The 24,191-nt window shown below is 42.9% G+C and overlaps 1 protein-coding gene across 1 annotated transcript; it reads right to left on the reverse strand.

Moving 5' to 3' along the window:
- Nucleotides 1-269: 269 nt before the first annotated feature.
- On the reverse strand, nucleotides 270-21,178 carry col2a1a (collagen, type II, alpha 1a). Its single transcript, XM_076167133.1, has 53 exons — nucleotides 20,916-21,178; nucleotides 17,532-17,548; nucleotides 17,348-17,380; nucleotides 16,660-16,692; nucleotides 16,497-16,550; nucleotides 16,278-16,370; nucleotides 15,772-15,849; nucleotides 15,490-15,534; nucleotides 15,128-15,181; nucleotides 14,858-14,911; nucleotides 14,385-14,438; nucleotides 14,195-14,248; nucleotides 14,004-14,057; nucleotides 13,838-13,882; nucleotides 13,622-13,675; nucleotides 13,489-13,533; nucleotides 13,319-13,372; nucleotides 13,056-13,154; nucleotides 12,875-12,919; nucleotides 12,680-12,778; nucleotides 12,536-12,589; nucleotides 12,319-12,426; nucleotides 12,167-12,220; nucleotides 11,938-12,036; nucleotides 11,794-11,847; nucleotides 11,181-11,279; nucleotides 10,993-11,046; nucleotides 10,846-10,899; nucleotides 10,659-10,712; nucleotides 10,024-10,077; nucleotides 9,513-9,557; nucleotides 9,252-9,350; nucleotides 8,562-8,669; nucleotides 8,388-8,441; nucleotides 8,204-8,257; nucleotides 8,044-8,097; nucleotides 7,273-7,326; nucleotides 7,050-7,157; nucleotides 6,830-6,883; nucleotides 6,272-6,325; nucleotides 5,988-6,149; nucleotides 5,681-5,788; nucleotides 5,059-5,166; nucleotides 4,847-4,900; nucleotides 4,633-4,740; nucleotides 4,305-4,358; nucleotides 4,089-4,196; nucleotides 3,961-4,014; nucleotides 3,235-3,342; nucleotides 2,830-3,118; nucleotides 2,173-2,360; nucleotides 1,841-2,083; nucleotides 270-1,734 (listed from the first exon to the last, which is right to left on the reverse strand). Exons 1-53 carry the CDS (start codon nucleotides 21,007-21,009, stop codon nucleotides 1,588-1,590), a joined length of 4,257 nt encoding a protein of 1,418 aa, XP_076023248.1. The 5' UTR covers nucleotides 21,010-21,178; the 3' UTR covers nucleotides 270-1,587.
- Between the last annotated feature and the right edge of the window lie 3,013 nt (nucleotides 21,179-24,191).

A 24,191-nucleotide genomic window follows, 5' to 3' on the forward strand; every position in this document is an offset into this window, starting at 1 on the left:
CTCCCACACATGCACACACACTCGCACACAGTATGCACTCACAGTCAAAGAGTAACTGATCTCTAGAAATACAACTATCAAAAAAACAAACCCCTAACATTAAAGCACACGTGATCGGTCCGGCTGAAAGAAGAAATTCATCCCCCAGGCTATTTCTGTTTCAAAACTCAATTAAAAATCGACTTCATTCTTAGTTCGGTTTTCCTTTTATTTCCAATTTACATCAATTAGAAGAAGTGTAACAAAATAAAACAAAAAAAAATAAAAAGATCATGATCATAATAAAATTAATTAAAAAAATGTACACGCCCTCACACACAGAGACAACCCACCCCGGTTGTGTTTTTGAATGGCGTTCCTCAGAGTTCCACCTTCAGCTTTGGGGACGTTTGTCTCCAGAGGAAGGTCTCCGAGTAGCCCCGTCTCCCCCTGTCCTACCCTACTGCACCCGACCTCCAGGGTGGATTGTGTGTGTGGTGTGAGGCTAGTGGGAATTGGGGGGGAGTTGGGGGGTCGTTTTGGGGGGAAACAATGGTGGAGACTGATTTACAGAACTCACAGCACCTTCTGAAGAGAGAGAGAGCAACCCAATGCAAAGATGGCCGTTCAGCCCCAGATCCACCTGAAAAGCGAATTGTTGGTTCTGCTCGGACTTTAAAGTCAAACATTTTCACTTTTTGTTTTTCAGCGTGAGGTAGCTTTAAACAATCAGGATGACTACAATAAAAGCAAAACTAATTCCCCTCGAATTGGTCTGAACCGTTTTGGATGGTAAGTGGGAAAAAATGCCTTCCTCTGATGGGCAGTCAAGGGGTACAGGACAATGAAACATACATCCCAGATGAAACCTCACTTTCCAAAAAGTGTTGGTGTGCATATAGACACATGTACACACATAATGTGGAAATATATATAAAACCATCTGGTTGTTTATAAACACAGACTTTTACAACAATAGAACCAAGGATTTATAATACACAGCTCCCGCACAGGATGGACAGGCTGGGAGCTCCTGGGTTTGATTCTACTTACTGAGATTTTATTTTATTTTAGTTTGGTCTACACTGATTAAAAATGCCAGATTTGTGGGTTCAGGAGGGAAACAGGGAGGGAGGTGGAGTAGGACTGGGACAGAGGTTGTGTGGCTGTTCTGTAGTGGAAGGGGCTTTGTCTTACTCATGAAGTAAACCCGTCCAGTCCTACCTCAACTCTGCCCACTTGGGTTAGACAATAAATAAGTGACATCAAGTCATGTTTCTGTTCTCCATCACTTGTTCGCTTGGTCCCTCTTCCTCCTGGCGCGGACTCATTCTCGTCAACAGTGGGCCATGGGAAACATGACTGGATCTCAGGAAGCGGGGTTGACAGAGAATGTTGGTGTGACGTACAGATATTGCCGGTGCCCTTCAGTGCTAACATCCAGGGAGTACAACTTGGAGAGCACTTCGTTGTGAGAGGAAAAAGTATCAATTTTCTTTATAATTTCCTGTCTTCTTTATGGTGAAAGTATGTGTAATGTTTCATGGTTGAGTCTATTTATTTCCTGTTTTGTTTTTTTTATTTTTTTGGCCATTGTGATATTCCACTTTACAAGAAGCAGACTGCGCCGACATCCACTCCAAACTCCTGATCCGCTCCTCCGATGTCCATGGGAGCTATATCCACGATTGGCAGACGGGAGGTCTTCTGTGTTTTGTACTCAATGACAGTCTTGCCCCACCGGTCTGTGTGTCTCTGTTGGTTGAGAGCACGGAGATGTGTTAACAACTGGGATACGACATGATCAATCCAAATAGCTTGCATATTTATATGTCTTAAAATCTTTCATGTTCCTCCTTACCTTGCAGCCATCCTCCAGCACGCTGTATGTGAAGCGGCTGTTGCCCTCCGCACGGATCTCCACATCGTTGGAGCCCTGCAGCAGCAAGGCCTTCTTCAGGTTGCCTGCGGTCTGGTCCATGTAGGCAACGCTGTTCTTGCAGTGGTAAGTGATGTTCTGGGTTGCTTCAGTAGACAGAAGCCTCAAGAAAGTCAGTTGGACACTGGCAGCGTTGGCAGCGGGGCCCTCCTGAGCGTAGCTGAACTGTAGGAGCAGACAGAGCAGTGCTCGGTTTAGACGGTCAGTCAGAGAGAGATGTACATTAATGTGTTGGTATATAGAAGCTCACTTACATGGAAGCCTCCGTTCATGGTCTCTCCAAACCAGACGTGCTTGCGGTCCTTGCTCTTGCTAGTCCACCAGTTCTTCTTTGGTACACTGGCGATGCTTGGGTAGACGCAGGTCTCTCCGGTCTCCATGTTGCAATAGGCCCTGATGGCATCGGCTGTGCTGCCAATGTTTGGATCAACCCAGTAGTCACCTGAGGAGATGACAGCAGTAAGTTGACTGAATAGTTTGGTTCTAAACATTTGGCTTTAGTGGAATTGTACTGTTATAAGAGATTGAAATTGGTCTGTAATTATTGATCACAGCTAATCTCAGATGGATTAGAGTGAATTTCAGATAATCACTTTATGAGAGCGACTCTTATGGCATTTCAGAAGAGTACATGGTACAAAATTCTTAATAATTTCTAGTGGGTCATTTCATTTGACAAAGACTTGTATGCAAAAGGTCACAGCAAATGCTACACATTTTTAGCTGTTTCACAAAGATCGAGGACATAAATAGACTATCAAAGCAGGGGAAATAACAAAAATGACACAGTTTGGCCTCTATAACAGCCTGAGATGGTGTTCTTCAGCTTCTTTCAGCCAGCAGATTCTATGTTGTGCAAAGTGCTGCGATCCACAAATTCTGGTCTATATGTCCTCTGCCCTCCAACTTACCACTTTTCCACTCAGGATGGCACAGTTTGAGGTCTCTGCATGAGCGAGCGGGGTTCTTCTTGGAGCCGTCGGGGCTGCGCAGGTTCTCAATCTGGCTGTTGAGGGTTTTGAGTGTGGAGTCGACCTCAACGTCATGCTGTCTCAGGGAGCTGGAGGCCTCATCAGCCCTCATGTACCTAAGAGGATCAGGGGACTTCTCAGTCTGAGACAGACCGGCGAAGGCGGACATGTCAATGCCGGGCCCAGGGGGACCAGGAGGTCCAGGGGGTCCAGCGTTACCAGGAGGACCCTGAGGGTGAGGAAGAACAAGAAGTGTATCAGAGACATCAAGCAGGATAAATGGGCTTGAACGGATCCAGTGACTAACAGTGTGGATGTAGAATAGTATCTTCTGAAGATACTTACAGCAGGACCACTTTCTCCAGAACGTCCACGAGGTCCAGGGGGTCCAAGGGGGCCAGGCTGTCCATTAGATCCATCTTTGCCAGCAGGTCCGCCTGGTCCAGGGAGTCCCTACATGAGACAAGTAGCAGTAGAGTGTTAACTGAAGTAAAAGGAGAGGGTGCTAACAACTTTACAAAGATGCACAAAATTAAAAGGATGATTTATACTCAAACTGCAGATCTCTGTCACTCAGCCAGGATCTAAAACCACCAATTTATCTGATAAAGAAGTGAAAATGGCCATCGTCTTCCTTAATTACCCCCAATCACCTCCCCTGCACTTTGTCTTATTAAGCGTGGAGATTATTTGCATGGTGACATTTCCCTTCATTTTCATTATCGCAGGCAGCTCTTAGCTAATCTCAAGTTCATACTAAAGTCCAATTTGGATCTCAGCAGGAGTGATTTTTAAAAAGTGACGGCGTCTGCTGTCTGTTTGACTCTTTCCTCGCATGGAGTAATTACAAAATGTCTCAGCTGCCCATCTTATCACAGCGGTGGATAATTAAAGCCCACTGCCTCTCCCGTCTCTGTCTTTGTCAGGCAATTGGAGAATTACAAAAAGAATGACCTTTGCCCTTCATTACCATCACATACCTACAGATGCCACAGCAGACTAGCCTCTATCTCTAAGATAGAACGTAACGTAATGGAGTCTTTCTTTTCCAACACTGCTCATTATTCTCACCTTAGCACCGCTTGGTCCTGCGGGTCCAGAAGATCCAGAATCTCCAGCGGAGCCCTAATTGGACAGATACAGCGGTTCAGATGGTAGAACATACAAATGCAAAGGTGCTGCGCGGATGAGTGACTTACAGGAGGTCCGGGAAGACCCTGCAGACCGGTGAAACCACGGTGACCCTTCTGTCCTCTCTCTCCAGTCTCGCCAGCCTCTCCCTTGTCTCCACGGGGTCCTTGGGGTCCCTGAAATATATGTGTGTAGTGTATTAATAGAATTCTAAATCAAGTCACGTAAAATCAAAACCTAATAAGAAATAGAATCCCGGTGAGGAAGCAGTTAGAGACACTCACAGCCATTCCTCTAGCACCAGCTGGTCCAGCGGGTCCAGCAGGTCCTTGAGCACCCTGAAGAAGAAATAAGAATGTCAGTGCTTCATCATGTTATCATAAAATTATAGGATTAACAGAGAGGGAAACATAAAAAAAGACAAGAAAATCGAGTGACAGTACTTCCATTTTTAAGTCTTTTGCCACCTGTAAATGTAATCTATTCGATTTATCTATTTATTCTCATTTTTTGTTACAGTTAAACTTCTACTGTAAATGAAGATGAAGGGCTCCTTGCTCATCATCAGCCTTATATTTATGTGGTAAAATCCTCTGCGTTTGTGTTACTCACTGACTCTCCTCTGTCTCCCTGTTTGCCGAGGGGTCCGACTGGACCGGGGGCACCGGGGGAGCCTGGAGCTCCAGGTGCACCGGCGGGGCCAGTGTTACCTCGCTCTCCCTGCAGGAGAAACAAGGTTATGACTTGGGGAAGAACATATTGCTGCAAACCAGAAACGAATGGTTGAACTGGTTTGAGAATGAAATGTGACGCTGATGTCGCTCACCTTGACTCCAGTAGCTCCATCCCTACCAGGAGGTCCATCTGCTCCACCAGTTCCCTGAGTCACAGGAACAGGGAAGTTAGACCATTTTTGATACTTTTCATTTTTTGTTGCTTTATAGAATGATGTTGTCCAGGTGATCCTGGACAACTAATGTTTTCAATGTTTTTTCAGAGAAGTTGTTGTTGAAAATATTATGGTTTCTTCATTCTGACCTCTCTACCAGTCTCTCCAGAAGGTCCAGTAAGTCCAGGGGGTCCTACAGGTCCGGGAGGTCCACGGTCACCAGAGGAGCCAGAAGCTCCCTGTTTGCCAGGCTCTCCCTGAAACACATGGGGAAATATATGTCACACTCAGACTGAGCCAGTAGCAGCTCTGTTGCCCATATTAGTCTGTTAACATGTGTCTAACATCAGTGAGGACATTCAAGGCCCAGAACATTTCTCTGATATTCTTTGACTTTGACTTGAAGGCACCTTTGCAATGAGGGTCCAAGTTTTGTGTTGATTGGAAAACACCAGTCAAGAAAATAATAAATAAACTTTGAAGTGCAAGTGGGCGAACCTACATTAAAGGTCCAATCAGTACATTTCTGATCATGTAAATGTTCATATATCCTCATATCTGACTGTATTCTATGGATTTCATTAGGATTTCAATCATCTACATCTTTACTTCAATACTAAAAAAGTTACTTACAATACAATATCAGAAACCAGGTTGTTGTATTGACCTGACAATGCGTTTCTGGACGACATCATACAGAAAGAATCAAGCCTCAGTCTGTCAAATTATAAAGGGGACACAACTGAGCAGCATTTGAACCAATCCACTTACAGAAGGTCCAGGGAGACCAGGGAAGCCTCTCTCACCACGCTGACCAGGCAATCCAACAATACCACGAGATCCAGCAAGACCCTGGGGACCTGAAGGTCCATCAGAACCCTGTAGAATAAGACCAGAAAAACTGAGTTTAGAAAGTATCTTCCTCTCTGAATTAATGGTAAGATAATATATTATATGTCATAATTAATGTCCTCTTCATTATGTAAAAGGCGTTAGGGTCACAGCATGTCCCTCCTAAAAGAGCCACTTTGGTTACTTTGGGGTGCAAACTAAAATCACAAGAGACACTCAGACTTACAGCGCGTCCTTCCTCTCCAGGCTCTCCTTTCTCTCCTTGTTGTCCAGCAGGTCCACGAAGCCCAGCATCTCCCTGTCTTCCTGTGAGGCCAGCATCACCGCGGGCACCCTTTGGTCCATCTTTGCCAGAGGGGCCAGCAGGGCCAGAAGAACCGGGGTTACCCTATGACGGGAGAGAGGGAAGGAACAAAGAGATAGCGGTGAGACACACAGACATGAAGGACATGACATATATGCTTTTATCATTTTGTCTTGTCAGGTGTTGTGAAGGATGATGAGACTCACATTAGGGCCAGGAGTTCCAACTCTACCAGCAGCACCAGGGAAACCAGTGGCACCCTGTCAGCAACAACAAAACAAATGAGTAAACACCACTGAGCTTCATATATCACCTATTACTGTGACATACATAAAGACATATGATGAGGCCTTCATGTTCCCTCAGTGTAAATGAATCAATCAGCCTGAATGACATTGAAATGTAGAGAATTTAGCTATTTCTCAGGTTCTCAGATTCTCATGCATCTTACACTCTAAAATGTAAACAATTCCAATGTTATTGAATGTTTTGCATCCAGAACAGACTAGAGCTGTTTTCAAAGTTAACTATTAACTTTCACATTAATGAATGCCATCTATACATGCTGCTGTTGTTCTTAGAGCTGATGATGATTTCCCACAATGATGAGTGAAAAGAGCATTATCAGTATTTTAACAGTAAAATTCTGATCATATAAATTCAATCTAATTCAGCCATATGCTTTTACAAATAAATCAATCGTATGAAGAGATGAGATGAATGTAATGAATATATCTATAAAAGTAAAAACAGGAGATGCTTACAGGAGCGCCCTGAGCACCACGGGCTCCTTTAGGTCCAGATACACCAGTAGGACCCTAAAGAGAAGACAAGTGAATTAATGTTAATACAGGGCCAGAGTGACTTTATAGCAAACTTATGTACAACATTATATATAATGGTGCACATGCCATGTTTAATCTGACCCAGAGACATTATCCAAGAACCCTAGAACATTATTTTGGACTGAGGTTGACTACTCACCACAGGTCCAGGAGCTCCAGAGGGTCCCTGAGGTCCAGGGGCACCACCATCTCCCTTCTGACCACCTTCACCCAGCTCTCCCTTGGCACCAGGCTGACCATCTGCACCCTAGATATGTACACAGTAACAGTGATGGTTGAATAAGAAGAATTGGGACTAAATATTACAAATATTTTTTTATTTAGTTTCCTTGATTAATCACTTATTTTGTGATTTGACTTACAGGAGGACCAGCAAAGCCAGCAGGCCCAGGAGGACCGACCTCACCACGGTCACCCTGAAAGAGAACAGAGAAGACTGTAGGTCAGTAAAGCAAATAATGGCTGAAAATACTTTTGAGCATAGATCAAATGATTTTATCGGGATTCAGGATTTACCCTTAAATTTTGAGTTGATTAGTTGTAAACACACAAGTCTCTGTACATCTCACACAAGGTTATTGTTTGTGTGTATCATAAAGTGTTGAATTGTATGATTTGAAGTATATTCAACAAGACTGGATACGAAATATTCACCAAATGACCAAACTGGAAATTAAAGCTCCCAAAGAGAGAACACATTTGCTCAGCCGGCACAATTATCAAAAGAAGTTATTAGTTTGTCTATTAAAGCCTTGGAATACATAATGTGACAACAATGAAGATGGCAGCCTTGATGTTCGATACCATGGCAACATGGACCTGAAAGTATCAGGAAGTATGACTTGAAGGATAAATATGGTTGCTTATCTATGACGTGGAGGCAGTGCCACCTAGAGGCCACATGCTATCACATCTTTACAGGAATACACAGAACTGAAATTTGTATTTGTCATTAAAATCTGTGGCTGTGTGTTCAACAAACATCAAGCAACAAATCTTCGGAAACACTTGTGGAATACAAAAAACACAAACTTGGTGATAAAGATGAAATGTGTACAAATGATTGGAAACAGCCTCCATGTTATAGTATTGACCCACATATGACCATAAAATAGACGCAGGGAGGAACTTACAGGAGCACCACGGGAACCAGCAGCACCAGAGGGACCAGTTAGACCAGTCTCACCCTGAGTAAGACAGAAACCATCAGTCATCAGTGGTGTATTTTGTAAAACATACAGTGAATAATCAATCCATCCTTTTACATTTAAAGGGTGACACTGTGATTCTCACCTTAGCTCCGTTGGGTCCGGATGGGCCAGGAGGACCAATGGGACCAGTCAAACCCTGAAGGAAAGATAACAAATATTATAGATGAGAAAGGAAATGGAGACAGGAGAGTTCTCGCTTTACTCAATTGATGTCAAAGAATCATTGTAAAAAAAATTAGGAAAACAAGTATCTATGTTGAACTCACTCTAGAACCATCCTTTCCAGAAGCACCTTCAGGTCCCTTCTGTCCATTGTCACCCTGTTGAGCAAAGAGGAAACACTCAACTCAAAGTCATGAAGCTTAATCCTGGAATCAGTGCACCAAATTGAGAATTGAATTGAAAAGTGTTTTCTTCAGCAGATGATATAGTTCACTCACTCTGTCTCCTTTGGGTCCTGGGATGCCGCCAGTTCCTCTCTCTCCTGGCATACCCTGCAGGCCGGGAGGTCCCTGGGATCCAGCGGAGCCACCAGGTCCAATAGCTCCCTGATGAAGAAGAGGAAGAGCAGCTGCATTAGAATAAGAGTTCACTTGACAAACAGAATCCAACTATTACACAGGGGTTTTTGTTCTTTATGTGTATTGTGAGTTTACTATTCCATTATGTCAGAATTGACACTTGAGTCTATAGTTTTGTCATGTCTAGTCTAGTAGAATTGTAAGTTTCTTTAAAAATATAAATGGATGGAGGAAGGTGACATGCTGCTGATCACTAGTCAGGAAAAAGTTGTGTTTTATTATTTATCAAGGTTGCAAATCTCATAAATAAGGTTTCATCATTCATCATAAGGCTGTGAAGTAGATCAAGCCTGTGGGTCTGTGGTCGACATAAACAAGAAAAAATTTTCCTAAAAAAATCAAGAAGCTCTTGATCACCATCCCACTGCAAAACTATATAGATTTTTATTAAAAATAAATGGAAGAAATACTTTCTCACCGTAGAGCTGAGCACCATTTACATATTTGGCTTTTCAGAGCCACATTAGTTCATTTGAACAACAACTGACAAGTTCTTTTTATTACCATGTTGCACACAGGAGACACTGGAGTGAAAATCTGTCCACTCACCTTGGGTCCATCACTTCCGGGTGTTCCAGGAAGACCACGGGGTCCCTGAAGACCCTGAGCTCCAGCACCACCTCTCTCTCCAGGGAAACCACGTTCACCCTATCAAGCACCAAACAGAAATGATTAACAAGAACAAGAAATGACAACAATTCCTCTTAAACGCTTCATACTTTTGTGTGGAGTATGACATCGTTAACTTAATGATGAGATTTGCTGTCAGACCTGCTACTGTATATGAGACGCATGAACATGTAAACTCACTCTAGGTCCAACAACACCGGGGGCTCCACCTTCTCCAGGAACTCCCTGCAGAGGGGAAAGACACACACACACACAGGTTTTCAAAATGTTTGGACATTTTTCATCTGCATTAAAACAGATGTGATAGACAAGTAGGTTCATTCAAGAGAACAAACTCCTGTGTCTGCAGTAACAAATTTTAAATCACAATAATTTATGCCTACAACAAGGGCTGAAAAGGCAAGAGGGAACAGAACTCTCCATCAAAGACGATAGCTCTGATCTAAAGCCTTTCATTTGGTTTTGAGGCCTAAAGCAGCTGGTGCATTACAGCATTTTGCAGATCAAGTGAATAATTTTAGCTTGAAATGTTGATGAATGTGAAATGTAAAACCATGTTTAAGTTTTAAATGAGTTTAATGGTTAATTGAAAATGCTGCAAATACCTTTAATGTGAGCTGCACACAGATATTTAAATCTAGAACACAGAGAGACACACAGATGCATGTGACAGGACAGAATCAGCACTCACCTGGTCTCCTGGCTTTCCGGCCTCTCCTGGGGAACCGCTAGGTCCGGGCAGACCCTGCACAACAACAGAGGGATGAGTTATATGATGATGCAAATAAAGTCATTGCTCACACAGTGTATCTGCTGCTCTCAGGCTGACATCAGTTCATAGTTACTGTACATTTGGTTGCTTAAACAAATTATTCACATTTGGTTCCTATTTTCTAGACCAGCAGTGACATCTTCGGCTTCATTCAGGTTTTCTACCGAAATGAACAAGGATTTGTTTTAATAGATGAACCACCAAAAAAAGCCAATTTCCTGCTGCGCTGTTCAAAATAGTTACTAAAAACTGGGTCATCTGGTGGTAAGCAAGGCTCAGAATATGCTTCCATTTATAGAAAGTAAAGAGAAAAATGGAGAGAAAACGAGTCCCTCAGAATCCCTTATTAACACCTGGTTTTCACCGACCAGGTGTTTCATAATGCAAAACAAACATATATAAAGCTCCTGATATATTCCTTCACATGGAAACTAAAATGAACAATCCCTTTATGTGGAATATAGGGGAGTAGTTGTGGCTATACAACTATAGAAGTCTCTTAAACTGTGTATTGAGCTTTCACAGAAATAAATGGGTAATGGACATCAGCTCACCTGGAAACCTGAAGGTCCAGGCTGTCCTTGTTCTCCTCTCTCTCCAACAGGTCCCTAAAAGAGACACAAACACAGATGAGCCACACTGTACACTGCAGAAACTCTGTAAACTGACTGAGCCTTCATGTAATGGTAAATTGTGAACATATCAAATCCCAAATTCTAAGATCAGGAGTGAAATACTCACAGCGGGACCAGGGGGACCACCAGGACCAGTCTCACCATCTTTTCCAGACAGACCCTGTTTAGAGAGGAGAATGCAAATTAGAAAACGGAATTAAGGAATCCACTTGTTATGATTAAAGTACAATATCTATGGAGAAAATATACTCACTCTCAGACCAGTACGACCCAGAAGACCCTTCTCTCCGGGCTTTCCAGCTTCACCCTGAAGAAGAACGAATGATTAAATGATTTGTAGAAAGTTGTATTAGCTTTGACTGCTGCACAGTTTAAGACAGATGTATTTGTGGATATGTGACAACAACACCTCTGACATTGCCACAGTCTCCTACAACTTACATTGGCTCCCTTTGGTCCAGGGAATCCCATCACGCCTGGCTGTCCACGTGCTCCCAGAGGACCAGGTGGGCCGGGGCGACCATCCTCACCAGCGGCACCCTGTCACAGACACAGAGTGAAGAAATTGCAAAATCAGCTTTGGGACCTACAGGCAAGAAACCACTAAACTGACTCATGCAAACAGACAGTAATAGCAGCGTGCAAGAAGTAAACAAATCCCCTTTTTCTCCTTATTACATGTGAAGCTGTTGTAGCCTAAAGTGTGTTGAGCTCTGAGCCTGGTAGGAAAACAAGTTTAGGTCTCAGCAGAATGGATTCTATAAACCTGCATTGTAAATGAGGCTTAAATAAGTAATGGAAACTGATTGTTGTAACGAGTATGATGCATTTATACTCTACTATTCATTACGAGGCTCTCATTACAGGACCACATTCAGTTATATTGTAAATCCCTGCCTCTGTTTTCTTCTTTGTTTTCTTTTTGTTAAGTGAAATATACTTCTATATATTTGGAAATCTGACTCTAACTTTCGATCAAAGCTTTTTCACAGACATGTAAGCAAGCACATGTCCATCAATACCTAAAGCTTTACATCTTACTCATCATACTTACAGAGGGGCCAACTTTGCCTTGAGGACCAGCATCTCCAGGGCGACCAGTGAGACCCTATGAAAGTCACAAAACAATCATATTAAATGGCTTGATGGTGATTATTTTATACATCACTAATGTAGGTTGAAAGGTAAAAGTACTGACTCTGGCTCCAGGGAGACCAGACTCTCCTGTGCGTCCAGGATCTCCAGTACCACCTTTAGGCCCAGCAGCACCAGCAACACCACGGTCACCAGGGGCGCCCTACAAAAGGAAAAGGATATAGAGGTTAGAAATGTCCTCAGCATGTTGTTATGGTTGATAGTAATGTTAGGAAGATGGCAGGCCGGTTGATGATCACAGCATCCTCCTCATCAATTATAGGATAACACACCTTAGCACCAGCAAGACCATCTTGACCTGGGAAACCTCGGTTACCAGGTGCTCCCTGTAAACAATTGCATACAGAAACACGATTAGAAACAAGAACAACAGCGAGTTCAGTCTTACTATTGATCAATATTCCTGTGTATCCTAATCACTGACTCGCTCTCCGGGAGGTCCGAGGGGTCCAGCAGCTCCAGGCTCTCCTCTGGCTCCTCTCTTGCCTTCCTCACCAGCAGGCCCAGGGGCACCTTGAGGACCAAGGGGGCCCTGGCAGACACATATGAATAGGGTTGAATTAGCTTGTTGGTATTCTGATTCAGTTGTTAAAGGTGTTTTAAAAGCTACACTAAAATCAAATCTAAACAGAGCAACTCACCAGCTCTCCCTTAGGTCCAGCTTCACCTTTAAATCCAGGAACACCAGGGTCTCCCTATACAGACAAGAAAGGTGATGTTCATAACAATGCCTAACTATAAGTCTAAAGAAGCATTGATGTTCCACACAGCTTCATGTCACTTACAGACTGTCCCTTGGGTCCCAGAGATCCTGTTGCTCCCTGTGGTCCTGGAGGGCCACGGGGGCCGGGGAATCCAGGGGCGCCAGCAATACCAGGACCACCCTGCAAAGCAAAAAGAAGCAAAACATTTAGAATCACAACAAACATGAGCAGTATCTTTTATATAGTAATGGAATGTGACATTAGAGATGGACTTACAGCAGATCCTTTGGCTCCAGGAATACCATCAGTACCAGGGTTACCCTACACAGACAGTGAGAAGAACAGTACCATATCAGTTTGTATCCATGGCAACAGGAGAGCATTATCACAAATAAAGATCATGTAACTATGTGATGTTCAATGAGATGATTGATTCAATGGTTCAAAATGAACAAACCGATGCTCCAGAGGGTCCAGGAGATCCAGGGGTACCGGCCTCTCCACGGGGTCCCTGTTGGCCTTCAGTTCCGCGGGCACCAGTAGGACCAGCTTCTCCCTGACAGGACACAATACATGTATCATTATTGAGGCGGAAACTTGCACACCAGGAGGTAAAATGGAAGACAATAGTAGGCGAGCAGTGTTGAAGAAACTGAAGATGCTGATCGCTACAAATGGTCTACAAAGTCAGATCTGCCACAGACAAACATAAGTACAAACCTTTGAGCCTGGAGATCCTGGGAAACCGGGTGCTCCAGCAGGACCGACGGGCCCCTGTGGAAAGATAAAGCCTCCATGTTAGAGACTCATCACTTGCTTGTGTTGTGAACGTTTGTATGATCAAAAAAAGGAAATGAACAGAATGTGGGAAGGAGGTTAAGGATACTTACAGGAGGACCAGCAGGACCAGGCAAGCCATCATTTCCACGGGCACCCTGAAAGGTGAACAAACCCAATAGTTAGTCCAGTACTCTAAATGATTGAAACACAGGGTGCAAACAAACTACCGCTGATGTTACTCACAGCAGAGCCAGCAGCTCCGGAACGTCCTCTCTCACCAGGCAGACCACGGGGACCCTATGACAGGAGAGGAACATGATCAGTACATGAAACACCTGCAGCATTTACTGTATATGCCTGTGATCTGTCAGTAGACTGGAGGATGTGTTCACATTATGTCAGGTAAAGTTCAAAGTATGGACTTTGAGTGGCATCTGAGCGGCATCATACTTAACCTACCATTGGTCCTGGGGCTCCGTTCTCTCCAGCAGCACCACCCTCACCCTGAAGAAGAAAGAAAGAAGTCAATGAAACTAAAAAAAAATCGTAATCCCAACAAGAGAAATGTGAAGTGTTATTGATTTTATTTCAAAGCAAAACGTTTCCTGTGGTAAGGATGGCTTACCTTGGCTCCTGCAGCTCCAGTCTCTCCCTTGGCTCCATCCAGACCAGGATGACCCTAGAGAGAAACAAGAAAAAACTGATCAGGACTCACGCATCAGGCAATCATCAGGCCTCATGAGCCAGCAGGTGTGTGAGGATGCTGAGCAGTTTTCCTGGGTTCTTCAGCTCAGCAGTGAGTAGTGAAGCACTCACTCTGTGTCCTTTGATTCCAGGAAGACCAGGAGTTCCGGGGAATCCACGAGCTCCCTGAAATGATGAAACAAATTCTTTACTTGATGGATATTTCGCAACATCTCTATTGTCTTGGTGTCATCCTGGCGTAAGAACAAATGAAGTTATGTTGGTAATAGATTAATTTATTCAGATTGTGATTGTTGCTCACCTGAGGTCCAGCAGGTCCGCGCTCACCAGCTTTTCCAGGTTTGCCGCCCTCACCCTGGAAACAAACAGGTGATTGATGGATTTGTTACCATGTTATCATGTGTTGAATATATAAGCTGAAGCTGCACTGCAATATACAACATGTGTTGAATGCAATTCTTATTTTTGTGACTATTCTAAGAAGGAGAAAGATAGTATCACAAATAACACCACACACGCAACCAGTGCCCCCTGGTGGTATGTATCTATTCTGTCAATTACACTACAGGATAGGGCTTCGGGTGTTGTGATAGGGTGTAATTATAGAGCTGCAACATACATGTATATAGTTGTGTAGATTGAATATAGGAGCATAATCAAACTATAAATGTTGGATTTTGTCATTATACACTTTGGTTTTCGTTGAGCGTTTGAACATGTGGTGTTGAATAATGAACATTAGATTTTAGTGTCTGCAGATTCGAAGGTGCTTACATCACTTCCAGGTTTTCCAGAAGGTCCAGGTGGTCCACGAGGTCCCAATGCTCCCTGTTATCAAACAAAGGAAGATAAATCGTGAGGCAGTGACCCACTTGCACCATCTTAATGTCTTAAGAAGAGCCTCTGTGATGTAAATGCAAACACTGGAAAAGTCCTACATCTATTTAGTGACAAACTCAAACAGAAACATTCAACTTTAAAGAAGTATTTTAAGTCAAATAATTTAAATGATTAATGCATTGTGGGATAGCTCTGAACACTTACAGCTGGACCAGGCTCTCCAGCCTCTCCACCGGCACCCTGGAAACCTTGTGGCCCCTACAATAGACATTCAAAGGAGGAAGCATTAGGAGCTTGTGCAAAACATAATACCAGTATATTTCCACATAAGATGAACAATCTTAATCAACAACTGCAATTATCTTAATATGCTATTTTAATTTAGTGCTGGTGACAGCATGTGGCTGAACTGACCATCGTGTCAAGTTCCAAATATAATAGATATGTTTTAAGACGACTGAAGTATTTGAATAAAGCCTATTTCAGCAGTGATTGATGAATATATATTCTCAGTAAAGTCTCATGTCAGCTTGTTTTTCCCACAGGAGAGTAACATTTGAACTTACGGGAGATCCAGAGGGGCCTGGGGGACCACGGGGACCCATGGGGCCCTGGAAGAGAAAAAAGAAAGAAGGGGAAATTAGATTGATTATTGTGACGTATTTATGTTATGTATGTTATATCTGCTCAGATTAAGAGTCAACAGCAAGGTGATTGAAGCTGATTTCGCTGTCTGTTTTGGATTGACACTACTCAACCACAGGGGGGCAGCATTTAAAGCTTGTTTGTGAAGAAAACAGAGCATCAGCCTAAATATGAATGAGCTTCTCTCAGAGACAAATGCTCACCATTGGTCCTTGCATCACACCCATCTGAGCGCCACCAGACTTCTCATCAAACCCTCCAGCCATCTGAGCAGCAAAGTTCTGGAACACACCAAACAGATAAACTGCTGTTATTAAAAGTTCCCATAGGTTCAACACATTCAACACCAAGCAGACTCTAAGTGAACTGGATTACTGATTTAAGAGTTCTGTGCTTCTCACCATAACAAAACACACAAAAATGTATAAACATGCTTCTTACAAAAGTAGGTGCTCTACTTGTGTAATTTTCAAATTCAACTTTTTCGCATCATTTGGGAAACAATTATTTTTAATTTGGATATTTTTAATTTGTTCATGTATTTGTTTTGCTTTCCTTCCTTATGGAATAGAATATATAATTAATATCATGGTGTAGATTCATTTCTGAGGTTTCTTGTGTGTGGATGGACAAATTTGGCCAAAACAAAAACCACATCAAATAAATGTGTCATTTATGCTTTCTGTCACAGCTGTGCCCTGAGACTCACTCCTCCAAGTCCTGGTGGTCCAGGTGGTCCAGCGGCTCCGGGGTTTCCTGGGGTGCCAGGCTCCCCATCTCTTCCTCGAGGTCCAGCATTTCCCTAGGGAAAAGAGTAAGGGGCATTTTCTTTGAGTCGGCTGTCAATGGAAGATTAAAGATGAAGGTGAAGCTAAACTGGTCCAACTGTTAACATGTATGTAGGAGGATTATGCTTATAGTCTCTTACTCTATCACCCTTGGGTCCAGCCTCTCCGCGTGGTCCCTGTTCACCTGATGGGCCCTGCAAAAACAATTATATTTGTCCTCAGCAATATTCACAAACAGAATCATGCAGTCTTTCTCAAATATATGAAATATTGTTACTCAAATGAATAAAGTGTCTTATTTACCATAGGGCCTGCTGGTCCTCTTGGTCCTACAACCTGCAGAATGGATAAACAAAAGTACTTTGTTAGATTTGTACCTTCATTATTACAAGATTCATCTTTCATGCAGGTTGTATTCGTTTCAGTGCAGCTCAGATTCTTCTGCTGGCAGGTGAATGAATGATGTTAAACTATTAACAGGATGTCATTTGACAAGAATGTAATTTACCAGAACATCACCCCCTCCTAACCTCTGTTTGTCTGACTTTGTTCACCTGCCATAGGCACTTAGGAAATGTGATGGGAGGATATGAGTGGATTTGAACGGGTTCATTACGTCCAAGGAATGCAGGAGTTTTGTCTGCCTCGCAAGCAAAGTTCAGTAAGAAAACCCTGTAGCTAATCTCTTAACAATGAGAAGGGATCACATGATTTTTTTTAAGGGAAATGTAAGTGTAATTAAGCAATTCAAAATGTTCATCTCTGTTGGAGTGGATTAAGCTGCTGATTGTCAATCGTAGAAAATGTAGGGAAATAATCCTAAACAAAACATCCCAAATTCCCAAAAGTGAAAGCAGAATTATGCAATTATTCCAAGAATGGACCAATCATACCACTCTGGAGAAAACTCCAATATCAGCCCTGTTTAATCATACGCTGATTGAGCAGGACCATGTCCAGCATTTATTCATTATGAAGGATTCGTACTTACATCTGCAATCTCTCCAGGTTCACCTTTCTGGCCCTGATTGTTAAAAGATTAAAAACAGAATGAGTGATTGAATCAATATCACAACTTCATGCTCCCGATTACAAAACACTGGTAGCATTTATATAATGTAATTGATTGTGAATAAGGGTGGATATCAGCATTTTTCCAAACCATACTGACTCACCTGGGCACCAAACGTCTCTGATGTTGCGGAAGGATGCAGAGAAAGAGAGAACGACAACATTAAAAGTGATCATAAATAATGATAAACCGAGGATTGCTTTGACTTCTAGGAACTGAAACCAACAATGAAGTGTGAAGACATCCGAACTATTCACCAAACCCAAAAGAGAACACCCATCCAGATTAGATTTAATGGTTAAATTTGTTTATTTAAAAGAAGGTTGAAGCAAGAGGTGTTGGACGTAATTATTAAAGCAAAATGTGAATGTCAGTATAGTAAATACCAACTGACAGTCTCAGCAAGCTGTAACATCCACAGAATTAATAGATGTTCAAAGGACATTACACAGCAAAGCTTGTTTAATAAAGCATGACATCCAGGATTAGAATGCTTTTTTCCCATCCGTACATGCTCATGTAAGATTGCTTGGAAATGTATGAGAATAGAATATGTTTAAAGTGAACAGATTTTATTTCTGAGCACTAGAATATGCCAGCAGTTGGCTCACTTGTATTTTCTAATCAACCAGATTCTCTCTTCATTAACAGTCTTTGTGTCGTCATCGTGTATTGAGGTGTTTTGTGAGACACCAGAGGTAAACAGAAGGGTCAAGGCCCTCTGATGCATTAACTCCAAATGCTTAGCAGGACCTTTGTCAATCTATTTTTTAGTTATTTCACTTGAAGCCACCTTCAGTTTGACACTGGGTGATCTTCAGCTCCAGCTGAGGTCCCAACCAGTTACTACTTTCAGCCTTACAGGCTGAAAATAGTCACTGATTTGGACCTCAAAGAGCCCAGTAATTAGTTGAGATAAGCAGGAATTAATATCTCCCCTCTTGTGATACAACCAACACGTCTCAGGAACCATCTAACTCCAGAGGAAGAGGAGGAGATGGCGCTGATCATGTTGCTTATCTGATCTCCAGCCATACCAAGGATGGAGAGATTCACTTTGGAATCGGGAACGTGAAGCTGAAATTCTAAATTTAATGATAATTTCTCATACATGTATAAGATTAGATGTTATACATGTGCAATTTAAGGTGTCCAAATGAAAATCACACCTAACTGAAAGACCTCAGACTGCTGTTCAGGCAGAACATTGAGCTCCTGAGGCCGTTCCCTTTTCAAAGTGTTAGCAAGTGTGAGATAAAAGCAAGCTAAAGAGTAATTTATTTATGGGTATGAGAATAAATAAATTACAACCGATGGCTGCAGTGGCATCAGCAGGACAGATGGGGCAGCACTCTCCAGATGGGATGATTGGGTTGGCACACTCTTTGATCTCCTCGCAGATTATCTCATCACACAGAACTGCTCCGCTGTCACACACACAGATACGACACGGCTCGGGCTTCCACACATTCTTATCATTATACTGCTGGCCATCCTGGATGCAGCCACCCGCGTCCACTGTAGGGGGCCACCAGGGGGCGAGAGGCAGATGGGACAGCAGGACACAGAAATAAAAAGCAATGGGGAGATAGAAAGGTTAGATATGAAAAAAAGGGTTTTTGGAATGTGCACAGCGTTGTGTTTTGATAAAGCATATGTTAAAAATAAAGTTGTTTGTAGAATAAAAGAGGTTGGAAGCACTGGCAGGTGAGGAAGGGATGTTAGGGGACGAGAGGATGTGGGAGGAGTGAGAGGTGGCGGTTGTTTAAAACAGCCAAGTGAGGGAGGAAAGAGAGGTGAGACAAATATAAATAATCTATAAAATAAAGTAGCTGAACTCTATATTCAGTTGTAAATTAAGTGGAACAAAGAATGTGAGGATTGTTGCAGAGTAAGCACATTTCTGGCGTTCCTATTTTTGTCCCCTGAGAGCTGAAATGACTTGACAAATACCAACGTAATAAATGTTTGACCTTCATGGCTCTTTTTGTCACAATGGGATTTAACTGCAGGCTGAGTGTGGAATAAACAAGCAAACACAGGCGGTTGTTTGAGGCTGGAAAATCACTAGAAAATTCCATAATATGTATAAAACTTGTTACAAAGGAGCACTAACTGTGGTGCATTCATGAACTAAATTACAAAGCAGACTAGTGTTAATATGCCATGTCACCAAGAGCTCCAGTCAACAGTAAAGTCTGGGTCCCTGCTTGAGGTATTTCACATTGTGGGCTGAGTGTGTTTCACCTGCAGGCGTGCGCTGCTCTCTGGTGACCAGCAGAGCCTGAATGAATGAACCTCTCTTACTAGGAGGACACTGTGCCCAATTGACAAGCTGCTGCCTTAAGTAAACAGGGGGTCCTTCTAAATTTCTCCATCTGGATCTCATAGTTGTGTCAAGCGCCAGTTCAAACACATTGGTGAGTTTAGAATGGGCGATTTGTTAAGAACACAGCTTAAGCTCGGTGCTGCTAAATGCCACTATTTACTTTTTGACTGACTATGTGAAAGTTATTTTTAACAGATACGTGTTTGTAGATTGTGTTTCAATTCTTGAATACGAATGAGGTGTGTTTGGATTTTGTTTGTGTGGTGCTAAAAAAAAGTGCTACAGGAGAGAGAAAGGGGAACCAGCAACAGTGAAGTGGTTGAGTTATAAATCTCCATCATCTGTCGCCTCCCTGCTGTTAATAACTCTCCCTGAGTTAATAACTGCCACTCCCTTCCTGCTACCCTTTGAGCCTGCTAGTCTGGGGAGGTCACGCTCCATCTGACCCTGTCACTTCACATCATGCAAGGCCAGCCTGCTCCAGCCGTGTCCTGTGGCTTCAGTGCAGAACTTGCATATCTCAAAAGATTAAAACCCACATTTGGAATCTTTCCAGTGAGACTTAATTGTCAAAAATTGTCTGCTTGATAGTGGCAAAAAAAAAGGAGAGTATTTCATGTGAAGAACATTGACAGACTTATAAACTCTTTTAAGCTCTTTTATGTGGATTTGCTGGAAACTTGGAGCAAACGCAGTGAGACAAAGGTTGGTCAGTGGGAGGCAAGTGAGGAACAAATGGAGGCTTGTTCACCTGGTCCTCCATCCCACACAGATGAGCCTTGACAGCCTCACCTATCCTACAGAAAAAATACCTCACTGGCTCACCTGCGAAGACCATTAGTGCCCTGCTATTAAGTACATACTCAGATTATCTTGAAGAGGAAACAGAAACGGCGTTGAAAATCACAAATACATGTCATTCAACCATTTACATTCACATCACATCACAGTTTTTCTGTATCTAAACACTAAGATGACACTTAAGATGCAATGTTATTCACATTTGACATCCCGTCAGTCCTATTTGACCAATTCTCCTCCTCACCTCTAAAACATCAGGTAGAGAAGATTGGGATGGCAAAACAAGTTGAGCATCAACATAACAATACTTTTTTTCATGTAAATAGTAGAAAAGACAAGAAAAATTGTATAACTTACGGTCGTCCTCTTCCTGACATCTGACCACAGATAGTAAAACAACTTGGGATGCTACGAGTAGCAGAACAGTCCTTGAATCCACAAAACTGAACATGTCTAAATATTAGACATGCAGGATCTGGGGTGAGAAGTGAAGTGATGGAGCAGACCAGGCTCTCAGTCAGTGGTGTGTAAGTGTGTGTTCCCGGAGACTATAGCACCATGCAGTCAAACCCTCCAAAAATCTAAGTGGAATCCAACGCGGGGCCCCAGCTGGCACTCTGCACCCACCGCGTCAGGGCAAGCACCGCGGTTTTATGTCCACTGTGCCTTGTACGGATCTTCGTATATTCCAAAATACCAGTCCGTCCCCCAGACCCCCTGTAAAGCTGAAACCTGAGCCTCATCTCCCTCCCCTCAATCCTGCAGCATCTACTCTCCCAGGGAGTTCTTCTCTTTTTTTAAAATCCAGGCCCTCCTTACTCCCTTGACCTGCTTGGCCTGGGCCAGAGATGCACCTTCACTTTCAGATCCGTTAGAATCAGCAGACGAAGGGAATTGATCAGATGGCAATGCTCGCTATTGCATCAGTTTGGGACGCACAAAGTGAAACTGGCAAAACACAATTCAGACAAATAATGTAAAATGGCATCATAGTCCTGTATGTGTTTAATCTTCTTTAGTCTGGCTTTGCCTTTTAACAAACTTCTATAACCTAAAATAACTGTACCTGAAATCTGCTGGCATTATTGGAATGAATTGAATAGGGTTGGCATTATGATAAGATACATACTTTAGATATGTTAAGTGTGAATCTGACTATTCAACAGCACAATTTAACAATCAGACTTTTTGTGAGGATGATTGTGTGTGTGGATAAAGGCCACAGACAAAGAGGCTGTGATAACCAGTTAATAGACCGATTCTGCTCTGGAATGCAGAACCTTAAGAAGCAAGTCCATTGAGAGATTTCAGTATAAAAGCGAGTGATTAACTGTGAGATTATATAAAGAGATTTTGTGGATATCAGAAATACAGCAGAACTGCCCAATAGTTGTTTTAGATGATTTATTTGCCTTCTAAGTAAGTTTCCTGACTAAGACAAAATAGCACAGATATGTCATAATTATCTATTGCGAGGTTGAGCCAGTGGTAGAAAAGGGATGAAAAGTCTGTATGATCTTTATCATGTACCTCTCTGGTAGATGGGACCAGGTGAGTGAGCTTGAAAGGGGGTCTTTGTCATATGGAGAGGCACAGTAATTCCAGGGTCATGACCCTCTGGAGAGCCCTGCTCATTCCACATACAGGAAAGAACCATCTCAACCCTCTCAAAGACCCGAGCTATACCAGCCGCTTGGTGGGAACGCAGACGAGAGAAATAAGAGAGAGTAAAACGGATCAGATCTCTGCAATCCACATAAGTCTTTCCTCTGCTGTGCAATTTGTTTTTAACTAGATATTACATTCCTCACTGTCTGCAACCTCCATGACTGTAAGGACTAATCAGCACAGCTCAGTGGTTTGATAGGAAAGCAAATCAGCAGGCCCGCTGGTTTTTAGCAAATCCAAGCAGAAGTGCACAACGATCATTAGTGCAGATGAGCCCAGCAGCAGAAACATTTCAGGAATTTAAACAGCCAGTGTCGCAGCTCAATCAATAAGGTCTGTGCTCTGGACAATAGAAGGAGTACACACCGCCAACACCCTGTCCAGTTTGCCATTTCAGGTCAAGTCTTTGTGCCTCTGTCACACGAAGAAGAAATACAGGAGCAGTTCTAGCAGGTTTGAATGGGGAGTGACGGTGTCGGCCTGTTAAATTACAGATGTTCAATGGCAGATCGGAACAAGAGGATTCAGTGATAATAAAAGAAACATGCATTCAAATTACGATGCGTTCACGAGTTTATGTTTCGTTAAAGTCGCATTCAGTCAGAAACTCTATAAGAGCGCTTTATAGGCGATAAAGAGGGACGAACCATGCAACCAGATGTCATAAATATATGCAAGGCAGGAAAACGATGAGGCTACAAAGACTGTTGACTATGGCGTGTCTTCAAAAGAAGGAGCAGTGGGGATAAAAGAGAAAGAAAGAAAGAAGAACGTAGTGATGCCAAAGAAATTATTGCCACCATTTGCTGTTTTCTGTGGATGTTTAATATGAAATAACACAAATGTGACCCATGGAGCAAATCATTAGACATTCATGAGAGTGCTGTTGCTTCTCTAAAAGAACTTTGCAACGTTCAGCGACAGAGCTGTATCAATATACAGCAGGAATACTGTGTCCACTTCAGTCTACACATCCTATTTCTCAGCGGCCCCGACTGTATACTGCCTTCTGCCGTCTCCCGGCATACACAATAGGCCTCTGTGTGCTGGGCCCTCGGAATGCTGCGAGATGGCAGGGCAGTGGGATAACTGCATGGTGAGGATGGGGGTTGGGGGTGAGGAAGGGTGTGGAAGTCCGGAGGATGAAGAGGGGTTGGTTTGAGGGTAGGGGAAGGGGAAGAGATGGTGGTGACGGAAGGAGGGATGGTGGTGGTGGTGGAGGGGGAGGCTGATCTTTCACAACTGTACGGGTGCACAGAGGCTCCAGGGGTCTAGAGGGTGTCTAGGTTTCGGCACAGTGACCGCTGTGGAGGGGTGGCTGTGGTCCTCTGTGTACACACACACACACACCGTTGACGGGGGGAGTAGTCTGCACCTACCTGGGGGAAGAGAAGGGAACAGACAGGCCCTGAGGACTGACAGTGTCTTACAATGTTATCTGTTCCTCTTTAAAACGTAACCAGGTTTAGATTTTTATATCGTGATTCACAAACGGGCCTCAGTGGAGAACAGGCGCCCTGCCAGATTGTCACAAAGTATCCAACAAAAAGATAGTAGTCGATCATGTTGAGGCGGAAGGAGAAGAACATGTAAAGAAATGACTCCTAATAAATACCAAGAAAGTAAGACATTATATTCCGATATACACCTTTTGATTTCTAATGCAAAAATGCAGAGTGCAAGAAGCTCCCTCTAGTGGAAGTGTGACATAACTGCATCCATATATAAACTTAATCAAGATGACCATTTTTAGATAGATAGATGTGTGTATGAGACCACATGTGGGTCAAAATTAATTCAGAGAAGAGCTGTGATTCTTTTCACCCTGGCTGGCAGAGGGCTAATGGCTCCTATCCTTTATTTGAGCGAAGCATTAAACCTCTATATTTAACAGTCTGTGACAAGAAGCTTCGATCAAAGGCGCAGGCTTCACTGAAATTGGAAATAGAGCAGTTTTAAGTTCAT

This window comes from Genypterus blacodes, unplaced genomic scaffold (genome assembly GCF_046128005.1).
Source record: "Genypterus blacodes isolate CSIRO-AG114 ecotype Tasmania unplaced genomic scaffold, CSIRO-AGI_Gbla_v1 ptg000156l_1, whole genome shotgun sequence".
Lineage (NCBI taxonomy): Eukaryota > Metazoa > Chordata > Actinopteri > Ophidiiformes > Ophidiidae > Genypterus > Genypterus blacodes.